The 19,436-nt window shown below is 43.1% G+C and overlaps 1 protein-coding gene across 2 annotated transcripts in view; it reads right to left on the reverse strand.

Annotated features, from left to right (window-relative positions):
* Positions 1–15,728, reverse strand: part of NTRK2 (neurotrophic receptor tyrosine kinase 2) — a 206,027-nt gene extending 190,299 nt beyond the window's left edge. The window contains exon 1 of one of the 2 annotated variants that reach the window (XM_075739975.1): positions 14,923–15,728. In XM_075739975.1, coding sequence (XP_075596090.1) covers positions 14,923–15,131 — 209 coding nt within the window. In that variant the 5' untranslated portion in view covers positions 15,132–15,728. The remainder of the gene's footprint in view (positions 1–14,922) is intronic. The other variant, XM_075739976.1, reaches the window with a different exon arrangement.
* Positions 15,729–19,436: the final 3,708 nt, after the last annotated feature.

A 19,436-nucleotide genomic window follows, 5' to 3' on the forward strand; every position in this document is an offset into this window, starting at 1 on the left:
GAGAAGCTTCAGAACTTGACATAACTTAATGTTGCACAAAAACATTTTAATGTATTACATCCTGTGGTAAGCCTCACCCAGTGTAAAACAGCTCCGCTCTACTGAAGTTAATAAAGCTACCACAATTTACATCAGACGAACATCAGAGTATGAGCACACAATCTATATAAAAAGATCAGTGTTGATCCGTTAGGGAATCAGCCAAAAGGATGATATTAGGGAAGATGAATCAGCATGGAGTTCTGATCTTTTCTTTCCTTCTTATTGCATCCCTTAAAAGAAAAGCAGGGTGGGGGGCATACTTTACTAATCTTTTTATGGTGAATGATTTATGATTCCAGTTCCTAACTGAAAGAACTGAAAGAAACCACTGATTTTCCATAACCATACTTCGAGTAGGGACCCAGAAGATATTCTAGCTAAGTGCGACTAACTCAAAACAATAACTGCTCTGCAATGATTTGTAAAAACACTCTCAGTGCAGAACATGACAATAAAGCAAATTTCACACAGTTGGAAATGCCTGAAGAAAGAGTGGACAGATGTAATTTACCATAAGCGGGTCACGTCCTCTTATGCTTCCTACTTGCTTAACAAGTCTGTTTTAAGTTAAGCCTTTGCAGCTATTTTATAGCAGTGAGAAAGGAAGGAGTACGATGACTGTAGCTGTACACTTTGAGGGGAAGTTGTTCTGCTTAATTTAGAGGGAGGTTTGAAATAAAACCTCTCCCTAACTGAAGTCTATTTTTACCTTCTTCACTACTACTCTACCTTGATGTTACTTATCATCAAACATTAATACTCTAAAAGCTCTGACTTGCAGTGGGCAATGCTGAGAAATGTAATTTGCCTGTCTGCCCTTAAGAATATCCACCCTGTTCTTTAACTTAACATTTCTACTGCAGCACAGAAGAAAAACATCCAGGCTCAGGGCGGGCTGAAGTCACGTGAAGAGCTTGGAAGCACACCACAGCAAAGCCTAGCACCGCGAAAACACGGCTGGATAGTACCCAGTCAGATCGCACTCACCAGCTCACAAAATACCGACTGCTGCCTCTAAACCAAACCCCCAGCTGTCTACCATACTATTTGCTTGATTATATTATAGCATTCTGCCTCTCTTACAATGAGTCATCAGTAAACAGTATTTGTTTTCAGACCTTTAATTTCATCTCCCCTTTGTAAACTACTTATTAATTCTAATAAAGGCATTCAGAATCACACACCTACTGACTGCACTTTGCAACCTACAGTAACACGTTCATCTCAGCACACTTCAGCAGTTATTGAATAATGTCACACAGTCATACTTCACTTCTGCAACATGCTGGGATAGGTATTTTAAAAACCTATTGTAGAAGAGTTAAGTCCTCCAAATGAGTTCTTCTTTAAGACGGTGGTCTTCATTTCTGCTCATTACACATGTGAAAGCCTATGGATACAGCATGTATAACATCAGTGAAGCAACCTCTGAGCTGTAAGAGCATAAAGAGAAAGCAGATTCTGTCCTTTAAGCAGTCTAGATTATTTTGTGCCTCAATAGCTCAAAAAAAGATTTCACTCTAACGTTCAAATCTTTTCCTTAACCTGAACAAAACTGGTCAGCGGAAGTACGCCTTCCTAACTTATTTGATTTACTCTATTTCCTCTGGATTAGCATACGTTAAGGTATACTGCTCCATTTAGAGCTATAAGGACATGCTGGAAAACCAGCGCGCACTAGTCTTAACAACATAGATGCAAACAAATAACACTGTAATTCAGCTCCAGAAGTATTTCTGTTGCCAGCAAACTCCCTTTATGGGAAACATATTTTCTTAACACTCCAAAAAATAAATCAATTCTATGTCTAGCTCTGGTTCATACAGCTGGGAAAAAAAGTTTTTAAAATTAATAAACATTCCCTGGTGAAATGTTTCTGAACTTTGGGAAAACTGTATACTCTGAATTATTTTTTCACTAAATCTTTAGGGAAAAAGGCAGCACACTCCAGACATTGAACTGTCAGTAGATGAATTACCATTTAATGACAGGTCATGTATGTCCCTAGTCTACACTACTGTGAGAGCTGTATGGTAGCATCGACAATTAAACACTGCAAAGTTCCCTAGTGCTGTATTTTCTTACAAACTCACATGTCAGACCAAGTTCATCAAAAGGTATCCTAAAACTCAGGGACATTTTCAGCACACCTGGGCTGATTTATGGTTATGCATCAAAATCATGCAAAATTTGTAAGCTTGACACTATACCTGATGAAACTTGGCAGATTTAAATGGGTTTCATTTGCAGCCTCTATGAAACCAAATTTAAAATAATGCTCGAGGGGTGTGAACTCACATAGTTTGAAAATGAAGCACAGAGCTACACAATGCTGCATATCAGGAATGCCAGGTTTCAGACAGATGCAGGGACCAATGATATGATCTCTGCTCAACCAAGAAATCTTTCTATATATAGGGCCAAGCTGCCCCTAGGAAGGAAACTACCAGCAAACGATGAGCATGATATAGACACCTACAAGTGACAAGTTCTCTACAGATATACAGGCTCACTCCAATTATTTTATTCTATTTTGCTGTCTCCATCTGGTACCATCAGTGCCAGATTTCATGAGCCCAACCTCGAGAAACAGAACTTCCACTGCTAAAAGAGCATGCCGTAACTCAGGAAAGAGGCATTGTGTTGAGTCAGTCCACTGCGGACTTACCTAGCATTCAGAAATTTTACAAACAGGTACTCGACTCCTTGGCTGTCTTGGTGTCTCATGACAAATTCCAAGCAAGTGCTGTGGTGGCATTTTTTTTAAAAACTGTAAATAACTCTGTATTTCACAAAGAGTGCAAAATGGATTGCCACTATCACAAGCTCCTTAAGTTTTTCCCTCCAGCCTAGAGTATTTAACCATGAGTCACAGAAGACTACAGGAGGTAGCTCTCCACGTGCTAGTACTGCAGCTCTGGAGCTGCCATAACTAACTCTGGGATCTTTTTCTACAGCCACAGGCACACCCATTTTTGAGCAAATCCTTCACTCCACATATCCCACATTCAGATAATGCGTTGTTCAGGGTGGTATGGAACTCAGCAGCTCAGGGCCAAGGTCACAGATCACAGTTACCTTCAAGAATTCCCTGTTCTTGATGTGTGGCTGTGTCAACTGACAGAAGACAGTGGCACTCAGACATACTGCTCCACACCAACACGCCAACTATGATTATCCAATTAGTAGTAACCAATTAGTAGTATGCAGTTGCCATTGGGAAATGCTTCTCCAAAGCCATCATCCTGAACAATTAGTGCCAACCCACCAGCTTAAAGCATGAGATAGCGGGAATTCAGTGGAGATCCCAATGTTGTTTTGGCACTGCAGAAGCAGATCCATACTCTTGCTTATGACTACAAGTCCCTGGGAAATGGAAAGTCCACGGTTTACCAGCCAACCTTAGTTCCCTCTTTACAGTAAGCGAACATGAAGGCAAAAGTAAAAATACTATGTCTGCAATGCAGAGTTTAAGGAAACAGTTACTATATTTAGAGACAGAGAAAATGAAATGTAATGCACCCTCGGGCTTACTTACAGTTTCTGGTTTGGCTTCAAGGTGTTTGTTCTGTTCTCTTCAAATAGCACACTACCAAATCAAGCAAACTCTCAAGACATTTCATGCAGCTTTCCAGATTTAAGATTCATGCCCTTGATGAGCTCCACCTTCAGAATTACTTTCCCCAAAATGCACACAAAGCTAATTTAACTATTTTGTCCATTTGGAGACCTGTGCTCCCCCCTGAGCTCCATGAACTTCATACATTTGATACTTCACCAAGACATCAATTTTTGACATTTCTCCAGAGGACAATTGATAGCTACAGTCTAGCTTTTCGTTAGCAAAGATGTTTTGGAAATGTTGATATTCCTTGATACAGGCAGAAAGAAGTATCAGCTGACCAGACAATAACCTATTTATTCAAAAATATATGTCTTAATCACTTATATACTTATCTACAAAACACATTTCATCCACCGTGTATGAAATCATCTCTGCAGACTGTTAGGAAGAGGCTTAAATTCCTGTACAGTCCCTTTATAATAGATACACTAAAATTCACAAATTAAATAACGTACAAAAGGAGAGTAGTAAATGTGGCTTTTCAATAGTTCTCAACAGAAAGCAGACATAAGACTAATCCTTTTTTTATTATTATTATTTCATTTGCAAAGAAGAAAGAGCATCTGAAAGGAATGAATATACGCAAACACGTATATGTGACATTTCTTTCATCCACAGAACTACTTAGTGCAGTGACTCTTCAAAGACGAGTAACAAAACCTCTTTTTCAGCACTTGCATACACCACCTCTGTAGCTGTCACTGGCCCCGATGCAAATCAGAACGGCACAACATCAGTTCCATAGCAGCACAGTAAGATTGCTCCTAACCATTCTTTAGGTTGCATCTTGTTAGGACCCTCAGTGAATCAAAACATTAAAGCATCTTGGTTGATGGCAAAACCTTTGAATTCTCTTGTTCCAGCGCCCATGCTCAGGCAGTGACTTTGTGGAAGGGATGTCTTAAGTGAGCTGCGCATCCTTCCGAGTTAGATAACCTGTTGACAGAAATCAATATGCTTCTTTTTCCCATCTCCAGCTTTTGACATGTTCAGTATTCCCTGACTCTTTGATTCAACATAAGAAATTCCCTCTGAAATTCCCTCTGAGGTCAGTCTTCCCCCCACATATATTATTTCCACTGTTTGACATTAATACCTGGCTTTATTCAGTTTAAAATTACTGGCTCTTGGAATGCCAAATACTCTGTTCAATCTGCTCTGATATTCACTGGATCATCAAGACATGTGTCTGCACCTGCTACACTGTCCACTGTCTGATTCATGGCATGCAATACACCTCATGCCAAAGACAGATCAAAAGGTAGTACTTCCAAACATAGGAGTGAAACTGCAAAACTTGAAGCCATCTATTGAAGCCATCTATCCAGGAAAACCTATCTATATCCTGTTAATGCATTAAATTTGCTGAATAATTTGACTCCTGACATCTCAAACAATATTTCCCTTCCCATAAGCCAGCAAAAATTTTCCTTCTTCTGTTTTTATTTAAGTCTTGAGAGTCTACATATGGTCATAATCTCTACCCTTTTTCTCTGCAATTACTGTATAGAGAACCCAATTGGTAGATGTTTTTCCATTCTTCAAATGATACCATCTGCTGCCATGGTTCACAATTGATTTCCTAGCCTCTTTCCCAAGACCCATGAAACATCTTGTGCAGCCCTGACCACAGATCTGTGTCTTCTCCAAGACATACCTTGTCTTTTAATGTAAGACATACATAAATACATCTTCACATGATGTTACCAAAGCATTTCAAAAGGCTTATGGGTTGTCTCAATATCTTCTCATGATATTGAGTCTCTTGACATTTACTGCAGTCTTCTAGGCCCAGAACAGGTTGCCATCTTCCGTATGTCAACATGAATCTTACTATGTATATTTAACCAATGCATTTTTCAGAAAGCATTTCAACAGCATTAAAATTGCTTTTTTGCTAAAGCCTTTCAGAGGCACTCTTCACTCTTCCACACTTATGTGCTCTTCACAGTTCTCTATTTCACTTTCTTTTATCACATTTATTTCCATTCTGTTCTCTGTCCTGTATAGTCCATTTCTCCTAATTTTAATTGGCCAGGCTTTTGAATTTTTAGCTTCTTCCATCAGCATTCCTAAAAAAAGCACTTTCTCTTCACCTGAGGAATCCTGTTCTTCACTTAATATAAGTAGTTTCTTACTTGCACTGCATGTATTAGCACAATGATGTTTATTACACTTTCTGCACATTTGTCAGTTTCCAGAGTATTTCTAATACTCATGCCGACTGCCACATTGCTGCCACTGTTTCCATAACTTTCCATGTTGCTGTACTTGGCCAGTTTGATTTTTGGGAAATTCTCTCTTGCAATGGTACATGCAGATAAGCATCCTAGGTATTTCAGGTTTCTCTTTGTATTTCTGTTCTGCTGCTGCCTGACATATATGTATTGCCTCTTCCAGAGTGAGATCAACTTTACTTAAAAACCTGCTCATGGATGTCTTTATTGTTATACTTTAGGAAAATACACATTAATTTTCCATTTTAACACAATTTCAAGTCTCAGATCATCTCCACCATTTTCCCTTCAAACTAAACTCTCACTGCATGTACCTCTCTCACAAGGTGACATCTTTTGCTACAGTAGTCTTGAAACTTCACTATTTCTGCAAAGCTGCCTTCTCCTTACCCGCCGCTACTTTCACAGCATTCTTCATTTACCATTACAGCTTTTCTCCCTGCCACTGCTTATGAGTACAGTAATATTTTGCTCATCTGCCAGCCTGTTTCTCCTTATGGTTCTCATGACCACACCGCACCGCTGCGCACACCTTTCAGCACTCCTCCAACCTACACACCCACGCAGCATTCCCCTTCGCCCCAGGATGTGCATGGTGAAGGTGAAATGCTCACCAGCAATTATACAAGATTGAGCAGACATTTCGATGATACCTTCAACTGTTAGGACTCTCATCTCCTAAACCTTCCATTTCAGATACCTACTGTGAAGAGCAAAATTGCTTCAAGTTAAATTGTTTGTTCATTAAACGCCATAAGAATGTGCAGAAGTGCTCTACAGCAGGCAAAAACTACACATAAAACCAGACCAAGCAAACCAGGAACAACTGCCCTGTCTCCATGCAGACAGGAATGCCATGGAGGGTTGGGAGAAAAATTCAGGGCAGGGAAGATGGTCAGAGTCGTTCTTCCACCCACACCCACCTCCAGGACAAGTGGTATCTATTTCTGCAGCTGTGCCACCTAGGTCCACATCCCCCAAATGACACAGGGTCCAGGCAACAAGACTGTTGCTGCATGCAAACATGCCTGGGATCTGCAGTGATGTCTAGTGCAGAAGCAGTATCCAGCATTAGTATTCTTCTGTCTAGGTGCCTTGATGTCCCATGTGGATTTGTGCCAAATCAAAATGTTTGTAAATCTATTTGAATCTAACTAACTGGAGAAGTATAAAATTTTGTGTATATGTATAAATATGTCTGGAATACACAGTCTTCAAAAGATACTTATATTGCTACCACTCTAAACTGTAAAATACTTCAGCACATGCTTCAGTACAATACATACATAGTCAGTCCCAAGAAGTCAACAGAACTGCTCTCAGCAGGAGAGAACAGTGTACGTGTTTACCAGGCAAGGATCACAGTATGCATTAATGTGTTAAAAAACCTGTGTCTAAAAATTAGGAAGAGGCAAGACAGGAGGGAGAGGTAGGAGATGAATATGCAATAGACTATTCACCCACCTAGTAGCCAAAAAAAAAATTCATCTTCCTGAACTAGACCCATATTCACCAAACAGATTCACCTGGTAAGAGAAAATAAGAAAAAAAAAAAAAAAGACACATCTGTATGAGGTAGAAGACTGCAGATTTGCAAGAAATGCTGGAAATAATGCTCCAGCAGTGTGCAGGAGTACCAGGTTCAATTCCTTCCTCTCCCTAAGGGAATGTAATTCCAGTTTCTCATAAGATACCATACTATAAAGCAACCTCAGAGAGGGCAGTCTCAACCTTACCTGTTCGTGCTGTTCTGATTCTTGCTGCAATTGAACACTCAGTGGAGCAGGACCCAGCTGTCTCACTACACAAATAAGCATCGCAGTCGCTTAGCTGAAACTGACTGTCCTGCTCTCTGACCCAAAAGCACATTTAACTACTCCACGCCAAGTATGGCGACTCAGACGGGAAGACCAGAGGCAAGCCCACATCTGTACACCATACAGGACAGCAGTTAAGCTGCTGACATGTAAGACCTTGGTTCAGATCCATGCTCAGCTTCAAGCAGAGCAGCTCCCCGCATGCTCTGCTGAAATGGTTCATCTGGGACCACATAAAACATCTTATTCCACAGTGACCCTACTCGCTGAAAGGAAGGTCTTGCTATTTCCACTGCCCCCCAGTGAACTAAGTCCCCAGGGTTTTCTTATACTCAGTGGACAAACATGGGGATGCCTCCATCGGATAATTTGCAGTAGAAACGTAATTTAGCCTCTTGAATCACTTCCCGGAAGAAGCGGGCTCTTCATTGCTAGCAAGAGTAGCCAGCTCAGTTAAGTGCCTTCGCTACACAGTTCGTAGGGACTTGCCAGATTTTAAATGCTGAGGCCTGGGACAGTCCCAGACATGATTAGTAAGTCCAGCGCATGACACCCGCAGCACACGCTGTGGAAAGCCGCCCAGTCCGTGCCCATTAAGTCTGACATGCCCAGTATGTGCACGTGATTTATCCACATATGCTCGCTGTGCCGTCTGGCATTCAGAAAATCAGACAGTTGTTGCAAAAGAATGGGAAAAGTCATGTCCTATACACTCTTCGTATGGAATACAGCATCTGATTGTGCAATGCGGGACATCCGCGCTTCACAGGATATCTGCTGAATACGGCCTTAATTATTTTTACATGTATGGTTAGGAAACAAGAAAGGTAAAAATAATTTCATTTAAATTTAAAACTGGAAGATTTCTTTTGGCTCAACTGTCAAAGAGGAAAAATAGGTGATTTGCCCAGCCCTAACTAGAGCTCTGTCAACAGACTCTTCCAGAAGGAGCTCAGAAGTGTTGGCATTTTCACTGTTTTTGTGTTTCAGCAACTTTATTTAATGTATTGCCCTTCTTTTATTTATACATCACACAACTGTATACAGTGAACCATATATCCTCCATGGATCCAACACAAGGTGCTGTCATGACTGCAGCCGCTACTGTTTTGCACATGGAGATGAAGGTTCATTTCAATACAGAATTATCTAAAACTTTGTAAAAGATTCCTCTAAAATAGTCAATCTCAGCTTCCTCTTGCCTCAACATATTTAGTCTTCACGCAGTAGGGGAACACTTGAGATTGAAAAGCCACCACTCAAAAACACATCAAATAATGGAGCAACAGGCCTCTTCCAATCTTAAAACAGGCAGGAAAATGCTTGATTCAAAGTTCTTTTCACCCTTCGTGTGTGTCCTCTAAACTATTCTACCCTGGTGAAATGCTAATTCCATCCAGTTTTGCCGCTGACTTTAACAAGGCCAGAATCTCAGCTTCAGCTTCCCCTGAAATAAAAGGCATCTAAGTACCTTGTTGGACCAGGACCAGCAGGCTTGGCAAAAGGCCGGTTCGAGTCACACCAGTCAGAGATTACGATCTCTTAAAACTGCCTCTGAAAATGCCTTGGGCCTGCCTTGTTCCACTTTCTCTTACTTCTGGAAAAAAAAAAAAAATCTCATTTCTTCAGGCCTTGTCTAGGAACCAAAGACTACTGACCTGAAATCTGATCTTCAAGGATTTATCCTACTGATGACAACACAAGCCAGAAACAAGAGTAGCTGAACCGGTATTAAATATATTTAAGTTTCAGCTATAAGTTCTGTCGATGATCAACACTCAATGCAGGTCATTTTTTCTTCAAGGAAAATTAAAAAAAAAAAAAAAAACCAAATTGCATATTCACAACAGAATTTCCATGGCATGGCTCCTTTCCCATAAGCCCATTATGATTCTGCAATGTTACAGTTAATAGTAGCTATGTAAGAAACAGGATCTCCACATGCGTATTTCAGGAGGGGGAGTAGTTTGATCTGCTTTATGCAGTTTCTGAAAATATAGGTTCACAACTGAACAAGAATTATATTTAATTTTAATAGCTGCTATGTGCCTTCATACATTTGGATGAAGAGATCTTAGCAAATACAAACAGCACCCAGTAACAGAGCGTATTCATATCCCAGGTAGTACAAGCATGTGGCTTTCAAAATTCTGTGATTTTGAAATGCACATAAATTAATGAATTTATACAATCAGTGCTTCACTTTTTAAAGGACAGTTTTCAAAGAGAGGTTTTTCAGATGTAACAAACTAAATATAAATTTAACATCAATAAAGCACTGAGATGGTTTTAGAGCTCTCTACTCTGTTTTTCATCTTTTATTACTCTTCATCATCTGCTACACTCATCCAGCTTGGGCAAGGACATTTGGATGGCCACCTTCATCAACATATTGTTAGACATTCTTGCAGTGACGGATGACAAATAGGGGGGAGGGGGAAAGAACTGCAATTCAAAAAGAACAGGGCGGGGGGGGGGGGAGGGCAGTGGTTCCCTCTTACTTTAAAACAAAATCCAAAATGGAGAAGTAAGGCCCTTGTTCAGTTACGTAAAAGTTTTTGCTTTGCAATGATTTGGGATCTAGAATCTCGCTACACTACTTTCTCCCTTACACTGTCAGCATAAAAATAATAAAGAAAAAATAGAACCTGAGCAATCTGGAAAATGCCATCCTAAAGATATCGCAGGCTGGACTGCTGGGCCTTCTGTTCTCTCATTACTATGGAAAGACGTGGAAATTTCTTGAAACCAACGTATTCAAGACCAAATCCTTGAATTCATACAAATGGCTTTCATTTTAGCATATAAATCCCAAATGTCTCTTAAAACCCTTGAGTGACCGGAGACACGTAGGGAGGGGGAACATCCTGGCAGCCCAACCCTGCCCAATGCTGGCCACCTCCTGAAGGATGCTGCTCTCCTCCAGCTTGGGCTGCCTCATCGCAGCCTGCCAGAGACAGACCCAGTGCAGACCCCAAGGAGCCCCAGCAGTCCTCACCCACAGGAAGGACAAGGACTAAAACAAGTCACAGAAAAGGTTTCCTGCAAGCAAAAAAAGAACCCCAGTATATACAAAACCCAATGCTTTGTGGTATTTTCAGAGCCTAGAAATTACAAAACTGATTTTCACAACACACCTTAACTAATTACCTAGATTTTTAAAGGAAGATTTATTTTTTTTTAAAGGACAGATTCCTAAAAGTAGCTATTATATCACCACTGTCCAAAACACCTTTAATAATTTGTAGCCTGATGCCTCGTGTTTTCTTGTACAATTCAAAGTCACCAGAAATAACCTTTAAATCCAGCCAAGCCATGCAACGCTGCACAGCCAAAAGTTCTTTTGAGAAGGAAGGGGCTGGAGGTTGAGAAGCCTGGCAGACAGTTTTATGTTATATTAAATCTACCACAGCCTACAAATCTAAAATGAAAGAGACCCAAAATACCGACAGCTCTGTGCTTCATATGAATTTAAACATGCCTTTTTTTTAGCACAAGCTCACATGACTTGTTAAATAATTTACTCTATAAATTACTTATCCTGTCTTATTTATTAACAATTCTAGAGTGCTTTATATAACTGCATTAGAAATTTATTTTGTGGTTTTGAAATGTACGCAATACACAATCACCTCTCTCTTTTAATAGGCAAGAGCTTAAAAGTCACCTACTATTTTGTTGGCAAGCAGTTCTTCCTGAAACACACCAATTAATTTCAAACCCCATTCACCTGAATAATCATAAGTCAACATATTAATGACTCGATACCAGAACTGTGAAACTAAGCCAGGAATATACTTGTACTGCAAGAAGACACTTTGAAATCAAAGTCTTTGAAGAGTCATATATACTAAGATATACTAACAAACCGTTTTACTTAATGAGAAAATATTAAACCAGTCCTTTTACAAAAAAGCCCTAAGCGCTTTAAAAATTACTCATTTACTATCATATCAATAGTTTTTCTCAAGTGATCTCACCAAGGACTACTTATCTGCTATCGTGCCTACAATGCATGGATTTAACAATACTTATATACTAATTTTGCTCTCACCACTCTTGGTCCTTGGCTCTTAATGTCAGCTTCAATGACTGATATCATGATTTTAATGCAGGATCTCACTCTGGAGTTCAATTTATCTCTAATGATATCAAAATTACCAATTATTATGATTAAGCTCTGTTACGATAAGCGATTTTAGCTTCGGCACATGCTTTCCAGATAAAGACCAGCTCACGTCAGCACCCCAGCCAACTGGACAAATCTAAAATCTTGTTAGAGACAGAGAATTTTCAAAATCTGTCTTTCATTCACCTTACTAGAAAACTATGCAAGAACAATTAGGAAGGGAAAGAGTGAGGAAGATGACTAAGAAAAGCATCAGTCATAAATACTCTTATGCCCTCCTGCACCAAGTTTCCACATCTGGTCCTCACAGGGCTGATGCAGAAGTGCTCCGGGCATCTCCCTGCTGCTCTCAGTGGGTTTGGATGGCGGATCCAACCGTGAATCAAGTAATAGCTGGACTTGGAGCAGAGTGTTTATTAAGCTCTAACCCACAATTTACCTACGGGCCAAAACAGAGCTGAAGCACCTGGGTGGAGGTGGAGGTTGCCCGATGTGTGGGACCGCAGCTCCATTATTCCTACCAGAACCACTCCAGCTTTTTTCTCTCCTACCTCTTGGAGCAAAGGGGAAAACCTCGCTGCCCACTCACATCCTGCTTGCTGGGTGCCGTCCACCTGGCCGGCAGCCACCCTTCTGCACCACCATGCCCACCCTGACCCTGCAGCTATCCCCACACTCCCAGCACACATGGCCCAGGTCAGGATCTTGACTCAGCCCACGCGCATCCTGGGCGCCTGTGGATATTTTGCCTAGGACTGCGGGATACACTCCCATCAAAAGCAGGACATCAGCAACACATGAAAGATGGGTTTCAACAGACGCTCAGAAAATACATGGGAATGAATTACTAGAAATTATTGTCTTATGGTCTTCTCACTCTTATTTATACCGAGTGATTCCACCGGAGACCGATGGAATTGTCCTCCTGTATCTACAGAGCACATAAAAGGAAAATCAGGTCTGAAGTTTCCCAAGTAAAATGCCATGCCCCGGCCTCTTAAACCTGTTTCTTGGCTAGAAGAAAGCAAGATGTGCGGTGTTAAAAATGTTTCCACAGTCTGGATCTACCACATTAAAATCACTTCCCTACATATTTACTGCTTACTGAGCTCCCACAATGAAATAACGTGACAGCTACTGCAGTCCAATTTTTAATTTATGCCTATAAACTAATTAAAGAGCCTCTGTGTTTTATGTTTAAAGTACGTATGAAAAGACCATCTAAAATATGTGCAACAGCATCTCCTGAGAAATCCATGACTCAAAATTATTTTTAGATCACTAAACACAACAACATGCAATGTCACAGAATGATACAGTAAAAACTGAAAAGAACTGTAAAGACAGTGATGCTCAAAAAGCACAGGAAAATGAAAACCAAAAGCATCAATGCAAAATGACTAGACATGTTTTTAGTTGATCATGGCTGGAATACATATTTACATATGTCTTTTCTCCTCTGGCCTTTTTAAACAGAGTTTAAATTCTAGGAGGAAATTGCCTTGTTACCTTCAATTTGAAAGTACTGAATAATAAGGCTAGCAAAGCCTATGAAAATGAGCAGAGATGCATAGCTCAAAGCATTTTTTTTTAATGAAGCAATCCACAGAACATTAAACAAACATCTGAAACAATAACTGCTGTAACAACTCAGAAAGACTGTTTCTTTACCATCGGTCCTAAAAATATACCATAGGTAGGCTATATATGAATAGTAGAAATGAATGTCTCCAGCTTTTTCCCCAAACGCACACAGGGAAATGCTGCAAATTGACTTCAGCAATCTGCAGAAAGGTAGCCCAAAGGCTAGAATTTACTCTAAAATCACAGTATTTCATGGTGGTTTTATATTGTTTCTAAAGGAAACTGAAAAGAGAAGAAGGATGGAGAATGCAAACAGTGAGAAATCTGTATAGATTTTGGGGAGACTATTCTGGTATCTTTTATATTAAAAATATCACGGAAAACAATCCAGAAACAACAGGGATTGGGAAATATAGAGATGGACAAAAAAACCTTAGAAAGTTTTTTTCCCCAGATCTATCATCTACAAGTCCAGTATCCAAAATTTTTTGCTCAGCAAGAGCCTTTGCAGCTTTTCTCAGGCAACATATGTGGATGCCAGATTACAGAGCTGTGAAACGATGCAGGATTGAATATGAAAAGCTACAGAACTCCCTCACCGATTATCATCTGCAGGCGAACGAGGATGGAAGCAACGCATGGGTAAGAGAGAAAAAAAAAAAAAAAAACTTTTTGCACCTTCCTCACTATTAATGACGGTTTCCTAATCCTCCAGCACTTGTAGAGACACACAGCACAACGCTCATTCCTCTGCAGGCTCAGTATTTTCTCCTTCCAGCCACCTTGGTGAGAAGGGCAAAGCAGGTTTGCACGCCTAGGGCCAGGGCACGGAAGATAGTTTGCTGGCCCTTCCACCAGAATCGGCCCCATCCCCTCCTTTTTTTTTCCCCTTCCTTTTTGTTTTTTGTTGTTGGAGGGGTTTTTTATTATAAAAAGAGCATAGGAGAGATGGAGGGGGGGAAGCCATCCACCAAAACTCTCGGAATAAACCAAGGAAAAGAAAGTTAAAAACTAAATAGCTGACACACACGCCCCCCCGCCCCCCCCCCCCCCCCCCCCCCATTCCAGATCTGCGGCCGCCGCAGAGATGAGGTCTGGGCGCTGCGCGTCCCCCGGCAGAGGAAGGGGCAGGGGCCGGGGCAGAAGGCGGCCCCCCAGCGCGCCCACCCGCTCCCCGGCTGCCCCGCGATCCCGCAGCGTCCAGCGCCGACCCCCGCGCCGACCTCCCGCCGCGCTCCCCGGGAACCGCATCGCGGGCAATTAGGATTCATCATCTAAATGGGCTCGCAGCGGTATCTCTGGGAAGCCGCGTCCAAATTAAATCACACCGGGCTTTTAAGCTTCCAGCCACCGCATCTGCCCGCGGAGCAAGTGCCTTTCGGCACGGGGAAGTTGCCCGCCGCCCCCCTCCCGCAGCGTCTCCCGGCTGCTCCGTCCCGCCACCCCCGCGCCCGGGTTGGGGCCGGCCCGGGCCCGGGCCATACTCACATCTCGGTGACATTGTCGTCCTCGGTGCTCCACTGCGGCACGGGGAAGGAGGCGATGCCCGGCGCCGGCTCCGCGCACCAGATCCGCCAGGAGCTGCAGCGGCAGGACTCGGGGCAGCCCAGCGCGCCCCGCCAGCAGCCCAGCACCAGGCAGCACAAGCCCCACAGCCGCGCCAGGCCGGGCCCCGGCCTCCGCCGCCAGGACACCATGCCGCCCGCGCTTACTCCAGCGCTGCTCCGACGGCCTCCTACTGCTCCCGCCGCCGCTGCCGGGGCGCACGCCCGGAGGGTGAGCAGCCTTCCGCGCCGCGGGCGGGCACCCCGCAGCCGGGACTCACATGGGCGCGCCGCGCCGCTGCCGCAGCCGACCCGCGGCGCTGCCCGCCCCGGGCTCCGCGGGGCGGCGGGAGCAGGAGCAGGAGCCGAGCGCTGGGGCGGAAAGGAGCGAGCGGGGCCGCCGGCACGGCGCGGCACCTGCCCCTGGCCCCGCGGGCGGGCGGACAGCGGCGCCGCCTGCCCCCGCGGCGGCTCCCGATGATGCTGCAAAACGCGCGGAGCGGCGGGGGCAGGTGGCGGAGGCTGCGCTCCTACCTGCGAGGGCTCGGGCTGCTGCTGCCCGCCAGAGGTAGGGCGGGCGGGGAGGGAGGCTCAGCCCGCGGCAGCAGGGCTCGGGGCGCCGTGCCTGCCGCTTTACGCACCGTCTCCTCCTCCCTCTAGCTGATAATAAAGCAGCTCCGGCTCCTGCTCCAGCCTAAGCCGGGGAGCTGCCGGCAAAGTGACGTGGGGCTGACGCAGAGAGGGGCAGAAACTCCACAAAATGAGCCTGAAAAAAAAAAAAAAAAAAAAAAAAAAAAAAAAGACAAAAGCAGCAAGGGAGGAGGGGGGAGGGGGAGAGAAGGGAGGGTGCCGAAGAGGAGATACCAATAGGCAGCCTGCGCCGGAGCCTTCAGACGCACACACACGTATACATACACATGCACATACACTACACGCACATACGCGCGCGCGCCCCGCGGGGTGGGGAGCGCCCCGCCGTCGGTGAGGGCTGTCCGCCCCGGCGGGCGCAGTCGGGGACACCTTGCCGAGGGGCAGTGGGCATCCCCGCCGGGGCGGGATCTCGCCATCGGCTGATGAACGGGGATGCTGTAAGAGCCCCGGGAGGCGGCGGATGAACGACCCTAAACCGCCTTGTTCTTTCCCCAAAACGCCTTGTCCTTCCCTTAACAGCTCCGCACTCGGGGATGTTTTGCGGTTTCCTCCCCCGCCTCCCCGGGTGCGGGTTTTCCTCAGCGACGCCGGTGCGCGGAGCCCGCCGCAGTGCCCGGCACTGGGCGCTCCGCAGGCGCCACCGCGCGTCCCGCCGCCGCCATGCACCGCACCCCGCCCGCCCCTGCACCGCACCCCGCCCGCCCCTGCACCGCGCCCCGCGGAGAGACCGCTGCGCCGCGGGACGGGCGGTGACCGGCTGCAATTAGCGTGTGGGGGTAATTACCTCCCAATAGCCCTACGGACCAGTACAGTGCCCCCTTTGCGGGGGGGGGGAGTTACCATTGCCGTGCATCGCGGTTGAGGGAGGTCTGACTGACATATGCATATCGCATATTCGCAGGTGCAAGGAGAGGCCGATCTGGGAAATTGTGCCCGATAATGATGTTGTTCCCTTGCTATTTCTGAGACTGTGTTCCTTCTGTCCTGCTAAGTGGACAGGCAGTCCTTGCTTTGTGATGGCAGGCTGTTTTCTTACCTCTGTACCATTGTATCCAAAGATGCTGAGGTCCTTCCTGATCTAATTCCTAGGGCTGAGTATTTTCAGATTAGTAAATCACGGTGAATTAAAGAAAGGTTACAGAACTTTTGTTAAAAACGTACAGAACAAGTAGTCAATACACTGTTAGAAAGTGTCATGAATCAATTTGACATCACACTTATTAATTGAAAGCACACTCCGTTCTTTTTGCGTTTGCTCAGGCTATGAAAAATCCAATTATTACTGGGTCCGTTCGTAGGCCTGGCATAGTCACATGCAGGGGGTTTTGCTTTCAAAGAACATCCTGGTAAGAAAGTCATACCTAGCTGAAAAAGTGATTTATACCTTCCTGTAAGGTAATGAGTGAAGACTAGATAAAGATACATAATTGAAAATATTGTCAATCATGCTATTGTATTTAAACCAAATTTATTTGAAGTTAAAGTAAAAATGTTACATAGGTACATTTATTCTACTCAGAATATATCTCCTCCTTACCAAGTTCAGCACTTTGTCCTTTCTCAATAAAACACGAGGAAGATCAAGTGAGTCTGAAGGAGTAACAAAGCCATATGATGCAGCATAAAAACATGGAAAGGCCATAAAAAATATTATTCAAATACATAGCATTTTGTCCACATGTAATGCAAAATTGGAAAAAAAGGGCACTAATAGCTTTAAAATATTTCTCTAAACAGAAATATTTGTACAAGGATAGCAAGTAAGATAATTTCATGGAACAATTTTCTAAAGGCAAAATAGTTTGGGATTTTTAAAGGATTTGGAGGAAAGTGTTTAAGAGAAAAAGAGAGACAGAAAAATCAGTAGCATGAACTGCAATATGATTCCATTTTCAAAAAACCTTGACAAAGGTCTCTAATGCAGGACAGAAGTAAAATTTCGAAACCCTGGAAGTTGCTGCAAAACCTGCATTACTCTTCTCCAGCCAAGTCTGCTTACAACTTTGAAAAATAAGCTTAATTCCCCCTCTCTCATCTGGATGAACACAAAGACATCAGCTCTTTAAGGCAATAAATACGTATCGTGATTCTCCTACTGATTTTATAACAATAAGCTCACAGTTGTCTAATCATGTGTGGGCACATACTGGATTTTATTACTTCACAGACACCTTATGTGTCTGTTTTCTGTGATTCTGGGAAGTGGTCAAAGAAGTTTTGGATAAAACCATGCAGTTCAATCAAACTGGCTAATTACATGATTCAATAGTGTTGGAAGAGTAAAGTTCTGTAGGTAAGATCTTGAACTCATAAGGCTGCAGGTTAAGTGTTAAATAACACTAGAGCACACATTGGAAAGGGGTACTATCACCTGTTGCAGTAAACATCAGTTTGTGTTTTCTACAACTCAAAGATATTTCTCACAAGAGTGTTGCTGAGTTCTCCAGTAATTATTTCTCAGAAGGACTGGGACTTACCTACATAGATTTCTGCACGACAACGCCAAAAATGACCAGATGTGAAAACATGTTGGTAAAATTCTCTTAAAAATATAATCCTCCCCTAAAATTAGTATCTTCTCAAAATAGAATGAGAGGAGAATGTGGGAGGGTAACAAACTGAAAGTGAACTATGCTAGGGCCACCAAAGTTGCCAAAATGAAAGCGAGGGAATGATCCACCAAGAAATACCATTGCTGGCCTATGGGGGAACCAGCAGCTCTTTCAATATGCACAGCTAGATGCTTTCAGTCTTTTAATTCTAGATTTGCAAAAGGATACCTGTACAAAGAATTGCGTGATAAATTGTGACTTTATTTCTACATAAATAGGTTTTATTTATAAAGGTAACACCATTCTTCTATGTTTTTTTCTTGCAGATTAAAGAAGGTAGGAAAGAACTGCTTAAATACTTCCTATGAACCATTACTTAGAGAAACACAACTAAACCACTGGAGACATTTCGGGTAATGCTATGAGAGCAAAAATCATCCTGAAGGTGGTAAAACTAGAACAAAGACTTGAAAGTATGACAAAGCTGTAGTGTGATCAGAGGGCTAGAAAATATGAACTCTGAGTGAAGATTGAAAGAATTGGCTTTATTCAGTGCATGAAAGACTGAAGAGAAGTGCAGTAACACTCGTGAAATATGTAAAAGGGTATGCAAAGGGACAGGTAACATGTTTTTTCCTTGTCTATGGGATAGGACAAGAAGTAATGCACTTGATTTACAGCAAGGAAGATTCATGTTCAACATCATGAAAACTTTTGTATGGAAAGGACAGTTAAGCATGACAAATAGATCACCCTGGAGAATATTAGAATCTTGAGCAATAGAGCCTTCTCACAGCGGGTGAGGTGAGCATCTCTCCCGAGCAGGTGAAGTAGAGTCAGATTTGCCTTAGGTAGGTGAAAACAAATTAATGCCCCCCCAGTAATTCTATTCCCTTGCAATATACATTTATTGGCCATTTTTTTTAACTGCCATAAAGTTTTGAGAACACATTAATCTGAATACATTAGAAGTAAAACCTGAAAATGCTGAAATAATCAAAGTGTTTTCTTGAAATTACTGTCCTGAGATTAAGTTTGATCACTCTGAAACTTTAACTCATACACTGTGCATAAAATATCTTTGTACCATAGCATGGAAGTTGTAGTAAATGTATGAAAAGGTGTTAACATGGATTTCTGGAAAAGATGGAGGAGCTGAAAACTCAGAGAATCCCTGTCAGAGTACTGTTATTTAGGCTGGAGAGTAAGAAATTGTACCCCAGAGTCTGGGAAAGGTAAGGGACACATGTTTGTG

Source organism: Balearica regulorum, chromosome Z (genome assembly GCF_011004875.1).
Source record: "Balearica regulorum gibbericeps isolate bBalReg1 chromosome Z, bBalReg1.pri, whole genome shotgun sequence".
NCBI lineage: Eukaryota > Metazoa > Chordata > Aves > Gruiformes > Gruidae > Balearica > Balearica regulorum.